Source organism: Crinia signifera, chromosome 3 (genome assembly GCF_055691185.1).
Source record: "Crinia signifera chromosome 3, ASM5569118v1, whole genome shotgun sequence".
NCBI classification, from domain to species: domain Eukaryota; kingdom Metazoa; phylum Chordata; class Amphibia; order Anura; family Myobatrachidae; genus Crinia; species Crinia signifera.
This window is the reverse complement of record NC_139219.1, coordinates 341,489,122-341,503,476: the sequence shown is the minus strand read 5'-3', so window position 1 is coordinate 341,503,476 and position 14,355 is coordinate 341,489,122. Positions and strand designations below refer to the sequence as shown.

Sequence of the window (14,355 nt, the reverse complement as noted above, 5' to 3'; positions counted from 1 at the left end):
GTCACACACACGTGATTTACCTGCTGTATAGCCTGACTCTGAGGAGGAGGCTGTATTAGATGGGGAGGATGTAACTGTCCTGTCTGCCAGGGTGGACACCCTCACTCCCGGGGGTGGCCTATCACACAAACGTGATTTACCTGCTGTATAGCCTGACTCTGAGGAGTAGGCTGTATTAGATGGGGAGGATGTAACTGTCCTGTCTGCCAGGGTGGACATCCTCACTCCCGGAGGTGGCCTGTCACACAAACGTGATTTACCTGCTGTATAGCCTGACTCTGAGGAGGAGGCTGTATTAGATGGGGAGGATGTAACTGTCCTGTCTGCCAGGGTGGACATCCTCACTCCCGGGGGTGGCCTGTCACACACACGTGATTTACCTGCTGTATAGCCTGACTCTGAGGAGGAGGCTGTATTAGATGGGGAGGGTGTAACTGTCCTGTCTGCCAGGGTGGACATCCTCACTCCCGGGGGTGGCCTGTCACACACACGTGATTCAGCTGCTGTATAGCCAGACTCTGAGGAGGAGGCTGTATTAGATGGGGAGGATGTAACTGTCTGCCAGGGTGGACATCCTCACTCCCGGGGGTGGCCTGTCACACACACGTGATTTACCTGCTGTATAGCCTGACTCTGAGGAGGAGGCTGTATTAGATGGGGAGGGTGTAACTGTCCTGTCTGCCAGGGTGGACATCCTCACTCCCGGGGGTGGCCTGTCACACAAACGTGATTTACCTGCTGTATAGCCTGACTCTGAGGAGGAAGCTGTATTAGATGGGGAGGATGTAACTGTCCTGTCTGCCAGGATGGACATCCTCACTCCCGGGGGTGGCCTGTCACACAAACGTGATTTACCTGCTGTATAACCTGACTCTGAGGAGGAGGCTGTATTAGATGGGGAGGGTGTAACTGTCCTGTCTGCCAGGGTGGACCTCCTCACTCCCGGGGGTGGCCTGTCACACACACGTGATTTACCTGCTGCATAGCCTGACTCTGAGGAGGAGGCTGTATTAGATGGGGAGGGTGTAACTGTCCTGTCTGCCAGGGTGGACATCCTCACTCCCGGGGGTGGCCTGTCACACACATGTGATTTACCTGCTGTATAGCCTGACTCTGAGGAGGAGGCTGTATTAGATGGGGAGGATGTAACTGTCCTGTCTGCCAGGATGGACATCCTCACTCCCGGGGGTGGCCTGTCACACAAACGTGATTTACCTGTTGTGCAGCCTGACTCTGAGGAGGAGGCTGTATTAGATGGGGAGGATGTAACTGTCCTGTCTGTAAGGGTGGACATCCTCACTCCCGGGGGTGGCCTGTCACACACACGTGATTTACCTGCTGCATAGCCTGACTCTGAGGAGGAGGCTGTATTAGATGGGGAGGGTGTAACTGTCCTGTCTGCCAGGGTGGACATCCTCACTCCCGGGGGTGGCCTGTCACACATACGTGATTCAGCTGCTGTATAGCCAGACTCTGAGGAGGAGGCTGTATTAGATGGGGAGGATGTAACTGTCCTGTCTGCCAGGATGGACATCCTCACTCCCGGGGGTGGCCTGTCACACACACGTGATTCAGCTGCTGTATAGCCTGACTCTGAGGAGGAAGCTGTATTAGATGGGGAGGATGTAACTGTCCTGTCTGCCAGGGTGGACATCCTCACTCCCGGGGGTGGCCTGTCACACACACGTGATTTACCTGCTGCATAGCCTGACTCTGAGGAGGAGGCTGTATTAGATGGGGAGGGTGTAACTGTCCTGTCTGCCAGGGTGGACATCCTCACTCCCGGGGGTGGCCTGTCACACAAACGTGATTTACCTGCTGTGCAGCCTGACTCTGAGGAGGAGGCTGTATTAGATGGGGAGGATGTAACTGTCCTGTCTGCCAGGGTGGACATCCTCACTCCCGGGGGGTGGCCTGTCACACAAACGTGATTTACCTGTTGTGCAGCCTGACTCTGAGGAGGAGGCTGTATTATATGGGGAGGATGTAACTGTCCTGTCTGTAAGGGTGGACATCCTCACTCCCGGGGGTGGCCTGTCACACACACGTGATTTACCTGCTGCATAGCCTGACTCTGAGGAGGAGGCTGTATTAGATGGGGAGGGTGTAACTGTCCTGTCTGCCAGGGTGGACATCCTCACTCCCGGGGGTGGCCTGTCACACATACGTGATTCAGCTGCTGTATAGCCAGACTCTGAGGAGGAGGCTGTATTAGATGGGGAGGATGTAACTGTCCTGTCTGCCAGGATGGACATCCTCACTCCCGGGGGTGGCCTGTCACACACACGTGATTCAGCTGCTGTATAGCCTGACTCTGAGGAGGAAGCTGTATTAGATGGGGAGGATGTAACTGTCCTGTCTGCCAGGGTGGACATCCTCACTCCCGGGGGTGGCCTGTCACACACACGTGATTTACCTGCTGCATAGCCTGACTCTGAGGAGGAGGCTGTATTAGATGGGGAGGGTGTAACTGTCCTGTCTGCCAGGGTGGACATCCTCACTCCCGGGGGTGGCCTGTCACACATACGTGATTCAGCTGCTGTATAGCCAGACTCTGAGGAGGAGGCTGTATTAGATGGGGAGGATGTAACTGTCCTGTCTGCCAGGATGGACATCCTCACTCCCGGGGGTGGCCTGTCACACACACGTGATTCAGCTGCTGTATAGCCTGACTCTGAGGAGGAAGCTGTATTAGATGGGGAGGATGTAACTGTCCTGTCTGCCAGGGTGGACATCCTCACTCCCGGGGGTGGCCTGTCACACACACGTGATTTACCTGCTGCATAGCCTGACTCTGAGGAGGAGGCTGTATTAGATGGGGAGGGTGTAACTGTCCTGTCTGCCAGGGTGGACATCCTCACTCCCGGGGGTGGCCTGTCACACAAACGTGATTTACCTGCTGTGCAGCCTGACTCTGAGGAGGAGGCTGTATTAGATGGGGAGGATGTAACTGTCCTGTCTGCCAGGGTGGACATCCTCACTCCCGGGGGGTGGCCTGTCACACAAACGTGATTTACCTGCTGTATAGCCTGACTCTGAGGAGGAAGCTGTATTAGATGGGGAGGATGTAACTGTCCTGTCTGCCAGGGTGGACGTCCTCACTCCCGGGGGTGGCCTGTCACACACACGTGATTTACCTGCTGTATAGCCTGACTCTGAGGAGGAGGCTGTATTAGATGGGGAGGATGTAACTGTCCTGTCTGCCAGGGTGGACATCCTCACTCCCGGGGGTGGCTTGTCACACACACGTGATTTACCTGCTGTATAGCCTGACTCTGAGGAGGAGGCTGTATTAGATGGGGAGGATGTAACTGTCCTGTCTGCCAGGGTGGACCTCCTCACTCCCAGGGGTGGCCTGTCACACACACGTGATTTACCTGCTGTATAGCCTGACTCTGAGGAGGAGGCTGTATTAGATGGGGAGGATGTAACTGTCCTGTCTGCCAGGATGGACATCCTCACTCCCGGGGGTGGCCTGTCACACACACGTGATTTACCTGCTGTATAGCCTGACTCTGAGGAGGAGGCTGTATTAGATGGGGAGGATGTAACTGTCCTGTCTGCCAGGATGGACATCCTCACTCCCGGGGGTGGCCTGTCACACACACGTGATTTACCTGCTGTATAGCCTGACTCTGAGGAGGAGGCTGTATTAGATGGGGAGGATGTAACTGTCCTGTCTGCCAGGATGGACATCCTCACTCCCGGGGGTGGCCTGTCACACACACGTGATTTACCTGCTGTATAGCCTGACTCTGAGGAGGAGGCTGTATTAGATGGGGAGGATGTAACTGTCCTGTCTGCCAGGATGGACATCCTCACTCCCGGGGGTGGCCTGTCACACACACGTGATTTACCTGCTGTATAGCCTGACTCTGAGGAGGAGGCTGTATTAGATGGGGAGGGTGTAACTGTCCTGTCTGCCAGGGTGGACACCCTCACTCCCGGGGGTGGCCTGTCACACACACGTGATTTACCTGCTGTATAGCCTGACTCTGAGGAGGAGGCTTTATTAGATGGGGAGGATGTAACTGTCCTGTCTGCCAGGATGGACATCCTCACTCCCGGGGGTGGCCTGTCACACACACGTGATTTACCTGCTGCATAGCCTGACTCTGAGGAGGAGGCTGTATTAGATGGGGAGGGTGTAACTGTCCTGTCTGCCAGGATGGACATCCTCACTCCCGGGGGTGGCCTGTCACACAAACGTGATTTACCTGTTGTGCAGCCTGACTTTGAGGAGGAGGCTGTATTAGATGGGGAGGATGTAACTGTCCTGTCTGTAAGGGTGGACATCCTCACTCCCGGGGGTGGCCTGTCACACACACGTGATTTACCTGCTGCATAGCCTGACTCTGAGGAGGAGGCTGTATTAGATGGGGAGGGTGTAACTGTCCTGTCTGCCAGGGTGGACATCCTCACTCCCGGGGGTGGCCTGTCACACACACGTGATTCAGCTGCTGTATAGCCAGACTCTGAGGAGGAGGCTGTATTATATGGGGAGGATATAACTGTCCTGTCTGCCAGGATGGACATCCTCACTCCCGGGGGTGGCCTGTCACACACACGTGATTAACCTGCTGTATAGCCTGACTCTGAGGAGGAGGCTGTATTAGATGGGGAGGATGTAACTGTCCTGTCTGCCAGGGTGGACATCCTCACTCCCGGGGGTGGCCTGTCACACACACGTGATTTACCTGCTGTATAGCCTGACTCTGAGGAGGAGGCTGTATTAGATGGGGAGGATGTGGAAGATACACAGCCAGGTTCTCAGGGGTCGCAGTCGCTGTCACAGGGGTCTGAGTCTTCAATACTGGCCATAAGAGAAGTCCTAGATCTCCCTCTGGCTGCACCTGTTGAAGGTGATCCCTTTTTTGTGTCTCAAAAAGGCAGGATGTGGTATTCCCTGAACAGGCTGCGAGTTCCTGAGGATTTCTGACACGTGACCGCTCCCCAACCGCAGAGACTGGCATCCGTGGTGAGGAGAGTCCACCAGTGGATCCAAAACGGTCTCCCCTCCATGAGGTTCTGATGCAGAAGCCACCAGGAGATCTGTACCGCCGGTGGGAAGACAATCCAGTGCGTTCGTAGATTGGTGAATGTCTCCGACCATTTGTAGGATTGGAGAGTGCACACCTACAGAGGCATACAATGGCACTGATCTCCGCAAAGCACTATGGCCGGCAGAAGCATAAATTGCTGGACCTGTGATCCTTGTAGGAGGGGTACAGGGGGGAAATGCCCAAGTGGCCTGGCAGTTATGGCTGAGAGCTCTCCGTGTCCCTCTATGCACTATTTAGCAGGCAGGCAGGAAGGGATCAGGGGAGGAAACCCATGTGGGTATATCCTTGCTCCTGTTACCAGGGGAGGGGCTCAGGGGAGGAAACCCATGTGGGTATATCCTCCCCCCCCCCCCCCCCCCCCCCCCGCGTTACCTTCACTTCTAAAAGTTGCGGTGCCCGGTTGCAGCTGCGTTCCCCAAAGTGATGGGGAAGCAGCGCAGGTGTCTGGAGACGCCCAGCGCTGCTGTCCTTGTCAATAAAAAATCAGTGTTAAAAGAATAAACAAAGAAGTTACCTCTGTCTGGCTTGCGATCTCTCTCCCCTTCATCCCCCCCCTCCTCTGTCTGGCTTGCGCTCTCTCTCCCCTTCATCCCCCCCCTCCTCTGTCTGGCTTGCGCTCTCTCTCCCCTTCATCCCCCCCCCCCCCCCTCCTCTGTCTGGCTTGCGATCTCTCTCCCCTTCATCCCCCCCCCCCCCCCACTCCTCTGTCTGGCTTTCGCTCTCTCTCCCCCTCATCCCCCCCCTCCTCTGTCTGGCTTGCGCTCTCTCTCCCCTTCATCCCCCCCCCCCCCTCCTCTGTCTGGCTTGCGCTCTCTCTCCCCTTCATCCCCCCCCCCCCCCTCCTCTGTCTGGCTTTCGCTCTCTCATCCCCCCCCCCCCTCCTCTGTCTGGCTTGCGCTCTCTCTCCACCTCCCCCCCCCCCCTCCCTTTCCCTCTAGCAGAAGGGCACATTCTTTACCAAATGAAAGGTCTGTACATATACATGAAAGTATTTTTGGGTACTTATGTAGTATCTGGGCGTCAGATTTAGAAATCGGATCGGATCGCATGCGGCCAAATCGTATGCGATGCGATGGTCAAGATTTTTCCATAGGATTCAATGTTAAAATGGTCTGAGTCCATTTTAACATAGAATTCAATGGGAAAAAGGGGTCCTTTTCCTTTCCCCACTATCCAAGTGGGCATGGAGTTGGATATAAACCTGTGGCGAGCGTAGCAGCCCCGCGAGGGGACACAGAATACTTTTTAAGAAATATGCGTCTGCTCGCCACGCTTCGGGCTCGGTGGCTCGCTGCGCTCGCCACACTATATAAAATCAACTCTATACCCACTTGGATAGTGGGGAAATGAACAGAACCTTCTTAACATTGAATCCTATGCAAAATCGCATCGCATCGCATCTGATTGTATGCCTTAAGGTAAGGCATACAATCACAAAATCGGCAGCCCAGATACTACATACAGTCGGGCAAAAAAGTATTTAGTCAGCCACCAATTGTGCAAGTTCTCCCACTTAAAAAGATGAGAGAGGCCTGTAATTTTCATCATAGGTATACCTCAACTATAAGAGACAAAATGAGGAAAAAAAAATCCAGAAAATGACATTGTCTGATTTTTAAAGAATTTATTTGCAAATTATGGTGGAAAATAAGTATTTGGTCAATAACAAAAGTTCATCTCAGTACTTTGTTATATACCCTTTGTTGGCAATGACAGAGGTCAAACGTTTTCTGTAAGTCTTCACAAGGTTTTCACAAACTGTTGCTGGTATTTTGGCCCATTCCTCCATGCAGATCTCCTCTAGAGCAGTGATGTTTTGGGGCTGTCGCTGGGCAACACGGACTTTCAACTCCCTCCAAAGATTTTCTATGGGGTTGAGATCTGGAGACTGGCTCGGCCACTCCAGGACCTTGAAATGCTTCTTACGAAGCCACTCCTTTGTTACCCGGGCAGTGTGTTTGGGATCGTTGTCATGCTGAAAGACCCAGCCACGTTTCATCTTCAATGCCCTTGCTGATGGAAGGAGGTTTTCACTCAAAATCTGACGATACATGGCCCCATTCATTCTTTCCTTTACACGGAGCAGTCGTCCTGTTCCCTTTGCAGAAAAACAGCCCCAAAGCATGATGTTTCCACCCCCATGCTTTACAGTAGGTATGGTGTTCTTTGGATGCAACTCAGCATTCTTTCTCCTCCAAACACGACGAGTAGAGTTGTTACCAAAAAGTTCTATTTTGGTTTCATCTGACCATATGACATTCTCCCAATCCTCTTCTGGATCATCCAAATGCTCTCTAGCAAACTTCAGACGGGCCTGCACATGTACTGCCTTTAGCAGGGGGACACGTCTGGCACTGCAGGATTTGAGTCCCTGGCGGCGTAGTGTGTTACTGATGGTAGCCTTTGTTACTTTGGTCCCAGCTCTCAGCAGGTCATTCACTAGGTCCCCCCGTGTGGTTCTGGGATTTTTGATCACCGTTCTTGTGATCATTTTGACCCCACGGGGTGAGATCTTGCGGGGAGCCCCAGATCGAGGGAGACTATCAGTGGTCTTGTATGCCTTCCATTTCCTAATAATTGCTCCCACAGTTGATTTCTTCACACCAAGCTGCTTACCTATTGCAGATTCAGTCTTCCCAGCCTGGTGCAGGTCTACAATTTTGTTTCTGGTGTCCTTTGACAGCTCTTTGCTCTTGGCCATAGTGGAGTTTGGAGTGTGACTGTTTGAAGTGTTGGACAGGTGTCTTTTATATAGATAAAGAGTTCAAACAGGTGTCATTAATACAGGTAACGAGTGGAGGACAGAGGAGCCTCTTACAGAAGAAGTTACAGGTCTGTGAGAGCAAGAAATCTTGCTTGTTTGTTTTTGACCAAATACTTATTTTCCACCATAATTTGCAAATAAATTCTTTAAAAATCAGACAATGTCATTTTCTGGATTTTTTTTCCTCATTTTGTCTCTCATAGTTGAGGTATACCTATGATGAAAATTACAGGCCTCTCTCATCTTTTTAAGTGGGAGAACTTGCACAATTGGTGGCTGACTAAATACTTTTTTTGCCCGACTGTAAGTACCTATTTTTGTTGTAATGCGTTGCTTTTTCTCTGGAGTTATTCGCCGGCCATTTAAAGTGCATCACCATTGTACTCTGGAAAATGTAAGCAATTGTGAGCTCTTCCTGTGCACCTGCCTGGTGGGCTGAACACTGTGACAGTTCATTGCAGTGACCCATAACCTGGGATACTGTGGTATGGATTGTGACAGACTGATAGGTGGTCCCAGCATGGTGTTACATCGCCACGCGTCTCCTAGCAAGCGGTTGTAATGTGTGTCATGTGTTATATGCAGGTTCCACTCAGCAGCGGGAGCCCCAACAAGACAGAGGCGCGGCTGGAACTGGCCTTTGAGTATCTGATGAGCAAGGACCGTCTGCAGTGGATCACCATCTCCAGCCCGCAGGTCATGCATTGCTCCTCTGTGTCCTCCACCTTGTGCCGGGTGATGAGGGTCTTCCTGCAGGACTCCAGTCTGTCTCATCCATAGCAACATCAATAGGCCCATAGTGTGTAATTATACCCCCTCCCTGCCCTTATATCACCCCTCACTGCCCTTATATCACCCCACCCTACTACATGCCCCACAAGCTTCTAGGAAATACCTACACCCACCCCTCATATTACCCCCGTTCTCAGCTCCCGCGTCCCCCCAAGCTGCCTGACACTTACCTACACCCACCTCCCACACTGTCATATTACCCCATCTCTCAGCTCCAGCGCACCCCAAGCTGCCTGACACTTACCTACACCCACCTCACACGCTGTCATATTACCCCATCTCTCAGCTCCCGCGTCCACCCAAACTGCCTGACACTTACCTACACCCACCTCCCACACTGTCATATTACCCCATCTCTCAGCTCCCGCGTCCCCCCAAGCTGCCTGACACTTACCTACACCCACCTCACACGCTGTCATATTACCCCATCTCTCAGCTCCCGCGTCCCACCCAAGCTGCCTGACACTTACCTACACCCACCTCACACGCTGTCATATTACCCCCATCTCTCAGCTCCCGCGTCCCCCCAAGCTGCCTGACACTTACCTACACCCACCTCACACGCTGTCATATTACCCCATATCTCAGCTCCCGCGTCCCCCCAAGCTGCCTGACACTTACCTACACCCACCTCACACGCTGTCATATTACCCCATATCTCAGCTCCCGCGTCCCCTCCAAGCTGCCTGACACTTACCTACACCCACCTCACACACTGTCATATTACCCCCATCTCTCAGCTCCCGCGTCCCCCCAAGCTGCCTGACACTTGCCTACACCCACCTCACACGCTGTCATATTACCCCATCTCTCAGCTCCCGCATCCCCCCAAGCTGCCTGACACTTACCTACACCCACCTCACACGCTGTCATATTACCCCATCTCTCAGCTCCCGCGTCCCCCCAAGCTGCCTGACACTTACCTACACCCACCTCACACGCTGTCATATTACCCCATATCTCAGCTCCCGCGTCCCCTCCAAGCTGCCTGACACTTACCTACACCCACCTCACACACTGTCATATTACCCCCATCTCTCAGCTCCCGCGTCCCCCCAAGCTGACTGACACTTGCCTACACCCACCTCACACGCTGTCATATTACCCCATATCTCAGCTCCCGCGTCCCCTCCAAGCTGCCTGACACTTACCTACACCTACCTCACACACTGTCATATTACCCCCATCTCTCAGCTCCCGCGTCCCCCCAAGCTGACTGACACTTGCCTACACCCACCTCACACGCTGTCATATTACCCCATCTCTCAGCTCCCGCATCCCCCCAAGCTGCCTGACACTTACCTACACCCACCTCACACACTGTCATATTACCCCCATCTCTCAGCTCCCGCGTCCCCCCAAGCTGCCTGACACTTACCTACACCCACCTCACACACTGTCATATTACCCCCATCTTTCAGCTCCCGCGTCCCCCCAAGCTGCCTGACACTTACCTACACCCACCTCACACGCTGTCATATTACCCCATCTCTCAGCTCCCGCGTCCCCCCAAGCTGCCTGACACTTACCTACACCCACCTCACACGCTGTCATATTACCCCATCTCTCAGCTCCCGCATCCCCCCAAGCTGCCGGACACTTACCTACACCCACCTCACACGCTGTCATATTACCCCATCTCTCAGCTCCCCGAGCTGCCTGACACTTACCTACACCCACCTCACATGCTGTCATATTACCCCATCTCTCAGCTCCCCGAGCTGCCTGACACTTACCTATATGCAATATATAGCACTTATCATTGTGAAACTGCTATGACCCTGTGTAGTGTTAGCCTGATGGTAAGCCTTATAGTCCCATGACATCTACCTGTGTATAACCTGGTGTGAGGGCTCCCGTATGTCCCCTTTGCCGCTGATATCTGTATGGCTGTACCCACCTCCACATGTGCTGCCCCTGGTGATAACTGCTCACTTCTTCCTTGCAGGCAATTATGATGAGCATCTGCCTGCAGTCCATGGTGGATGAGCTCATGGTAAAGAAGTCTGGAGGCACAATGAAAAAGGTAAGTTCCAGGGATGTGCTGCGCACAGGAGGCGGGGGGCGCTTTGTGCCGCGCACAGGAGGCGGGGGGCGGCGCTTTGTGCCGCGCACAGGAGGCGGGGGGCGGCGCTTTGTGCCGCGCACAGGAGGCGGGGGGCGGCGCTTTGTGCCGCGCACAGGAGGCGGGGGGCGGCGCTTTGTGCCGCGCACAGGAGGCGGGGGGGCGGCGCATTGTGCCGCGCACAGGAGGCGGGGGGTGGCGCTTTGTGCCGCGCACAGGAGGCGGGGGGTGGCGCTTTGTGCCGCGCACAGGAGGCGGGGGGTGGCGCTTTGTGCCGCGCACAGGAGGCGGGGAGTGGCGCTTTGTGCCGCGCACAGGAGGCGGGGGCGCTTTGCACCGCTCACATCAGGGAGTTGTACCCTTTTCTGCGCACAGAACGCTACGCACCGTCCTCCCGCCATCCTTCCCTCCTGGCTAGTGACGGCAACCCTCGGATCCCGGTGACTGACGATATAGAATCGGTATCAACGGCCACCGAGCCAGCCCATGGGTACACCCCATAACCTATGTCTTCCAGAGGCAAGGCATCTAAGGAGCTGTGCTACGTACTTGCGCTGCCCCAGGACCACACGTTTCTAACCCTGGCGGCTACTACTCCTACACAGTCTGCCACATCTGCTGGAGCAGCTTTATTTCCCCCCACATTGGAACCATCATCAGTGTAGGGCTCCAACGGATTGTGCACAAGTAGTCAGCTATCTGTATTCTGGGTCACACTGGTTCTGTTTCCTCTGGTATTGAGATCTCCTGATGAAACGCCCTCGCATTAGATGTAGTGGCCTTGGTTAAAGCGGTGAGAGAGGTTTTGGCCTATTTTTAATTGTAAGAAGAAATGCAACACGGTTCCCTAGTTCTGAGCAACTGGAGAAGCTTCTGAATGAGGCCTGAATAACTCCTAACTGCCAATTTCAGTTGTCAAAACATTTTTCTACCCTTTATTTCCTTTCCTTGGAGGCTTCAGTTAAATGGGAAACCCCTCCACTGATTGGTGCGCATGTGGAGCGCCTGCTGGGGAGTTCCATGTTGCCTGTTCTAAACACACTCTTCCTATAAGGAACCTACGGACAGGAAGTTGGAGAATTTCCTGAAGGTTATGGATGCGCATGCTGGTTCATTGCCAGATGTGGGCAGATACCCGATCAAGGGGCCTACCTGCAGGTACACCCCGGGAGAAGGAGTTAACGCTAGTGTCTCACTTCATATTTAGGGGAGGCAACCCTGGACTCTGGCATCTTGGTTTCTAAGATTTCAGCTTCCTAGGTGTCAGATGAGGCCATATGGCTCTGTTCCTGGCTCTGCAGGCCTTGTCCTATACCAGAACAGTTCTTTCTCCTTCATCCACTAGGTGTCACTGTAGTTACACTGGGGGATAGAAGGCAACCACAGGGAGCATGAGCACTTTAAATATAAATCAATGTGACCAACTCCTCCCCTTCTACTTCCCCTACCAGGCAGTCTTAGATTGTGCCCAAAAGAGAGCAGGTCACACTTGGGCTCACTCTTGGGCATTTTGTAAATTACTTAGGCTAAAGCAGCAAGACTTGAGGACCGGCAGATAGTTGCTGCTACTATCTGCCTGCTACAAGGGAAGCCTGCCGGAGGGACCCGGCTGCTGCTATGGTTTGCGCCCGGCTCCCTGGCTGCAGAGACCACCGTCTCTGGAGATGTAGCAGGCACCGTTAACCGAGACGCACGGCACGATCCTCCCCCACCATCAGCGTCGATGGCAGTGATTGCAGCTCCATCCGGCTGCAGTTGGCAATATCTTTTTTTTCTCCTGGTGACTGCCATGCTACAGCTCTACCTGGTCTGTGAGTTACAGTGGGGATTAGAGCTCGGTGAGGACAGTTAGGGCTATAGCGCTCCTGTATTATATACCATAGCGCAGTTTAGGCCCTGTGGCAGCTCTCTCCTATCCAGTGTTTCTATGTGGCTACTCTCTTTGTGTGTGGTTATTACCTGTGTGTCTTGTTATTGAAATAATCATGGCAGGGGGAAACCCCAAGAGAGTTTCTTGTAAGAAGTTGACACAGGCTTCTGAGGGAATGTTACTTTGTGATAAATGCTCAGTTAACCCCCCCTCTGGTACAGACCCCTGTAGATACCCCGATCTGGGCATCACAGCTTACAGATGTCCTGTCCCGATTATCTTCTGAGCTCACTGCGTCTCAGAAAGATAGGGAAACATTTAGAAGCCAGCAGAGTGATTTAGCCTCTGCTGTAGAATGTCTAACTAGAGCTCCAGGACCGGCTGAGGGCCCTCGGCCATCCTCTTCAAGGACATTAAACCCTCCCCTTTTACAAAGGAAGAGGTTGCTTCCACAGACTGTGGAATTAATTGAGTCTGACAATATGCCAGAGCTTGAGGAGGGTGAACTTGCTCCCCCTCTTTTGATACTCAATAACCTGAACTCAGGGCTTGGAGGATTTAATTGAGATGGTAAAGTTGCTTGTAATGTAATGTAGGGAGCGGATTATCCTGCCCGTCCTTCTCTTTTTGGGAAGAAACAGAAGCAATCTTCCACTTTTCCTTCGGCGGAAGAATTGGATGACCATGTGGTACAAGCCTGGAATCATCCAGACAAAAAATTCAAACTCCTCGTAGGTTTCTGACAAATTATCCTTTACAGGCTGAGGGCAGGAAAAAGGTGGAGGTTCCACCAATGGCTGATTCCTTGGGGTCACGACTGTCTAAGAAGACCGTCTTTCCAGTCCCAGGGGCCACTACCCTTAAAGACACCTCAGACCGCAAGTTAGAAAGTTAAACTTTGAAAAATATTTTTTTCAGCTGCTGATATTTTACAGCATCCGGCCCAGGCCCGATTCTGGGTAAATAAGGCCATTGGGGTCTGGGCCTCACAAATTTCAGCAGAGATACGTGAAGGTTCTGACCCTACTTCTATTCTTCAACTGACAGAACATATCCAGGAGGCCTCTGCATTTTTGATGGAGGCTTCCTCAGACATTTGCATAGTTGTAGCTTGGATTTATGCACTCTCCATATCCACTCGCAGAGCTCTTTGGCCACGCCAATGGCAAGCAGACTCTGAGTCTAAGAGAGCGGTAAAGGCTTTGGCCTTTACTGGAGATGTCCTGTTCGGGTCTGAGCTCGACAAATGGATATTCCAAGCGACAGGAGGTAAGTCTCACTTTCTTCCCTCTGCAGTGCCGCCACCACCTCGTAGAACTCCATAGGGGCCTTCCAAGTAGATTCAGAGGACGTTCCACAGGCGGTGCACCATCACACCGAGGTTCCAGAGGACGTGATATAGGTGCCTCCGCAACCACACTGGACTCCAAGTTCACTAAGCCCACAGCAAGACTGTCTTGCATCCCATCTGGGGGACTCCATGGTGGGAGCTCGACTAAAGAACTTCAGTCACGTCTGGCTGCAGTCTTGTCAGAACTCATGGGTAAGGGATCTTGTAGCCCTGAGCTACAAAATTCACTTTCGCTTGCCTCCCCCAAACAGGTTCTTCAAGACCGGTTTGCCAGTTTCTCCAGAAAATGGCCAACTTCTGTTGTCAGCCATTTCCAGATTGCGAACTGCGGGGGTGGTAGTTCCAGTTCCGGAAGATCAGCGTACTCAGGGATACTTTTCCATTTTTTTTCTCGTGCCAAAGCCAGACGGCTCGGTACGTCACATTCTAAATTTTAAAGGATTTGAACCC

General features: G+C 53.1%; 1 protein-coding gene across 3 annotated transcripts in view; it reads left to right on the top strand.

Annotated features, from left to right (window-relative positions):
• The window catches only part of SNX17 (sorting nexin 17), a 105,751-nt gene that overhangs the window by 81,788 nt on the left and 9,608 nt on the right, over nt 1–14,355 (top strand). For all 3 annotated transcript variants that reach the window (XR_014471871.1, XR_014471872.1, XM_083178989.1), the window contains exons 11-12: nt 8,413–8,523; nt 10,568–10,645. Coding sequence is in view for 1 of the 3 variants with exons in the window: in XM_083178989.1 (XP_083035115.1) it covers nt 8,413–8,523; nt 10,568–10,645 (189 nt within the window). In the remaining 2 variants the exon portion in view is untranslated. The remainder of the gene's footprint in view (nt 1–8,412; nt 8,524–10,567; nt 10,646–14,355) is intronic.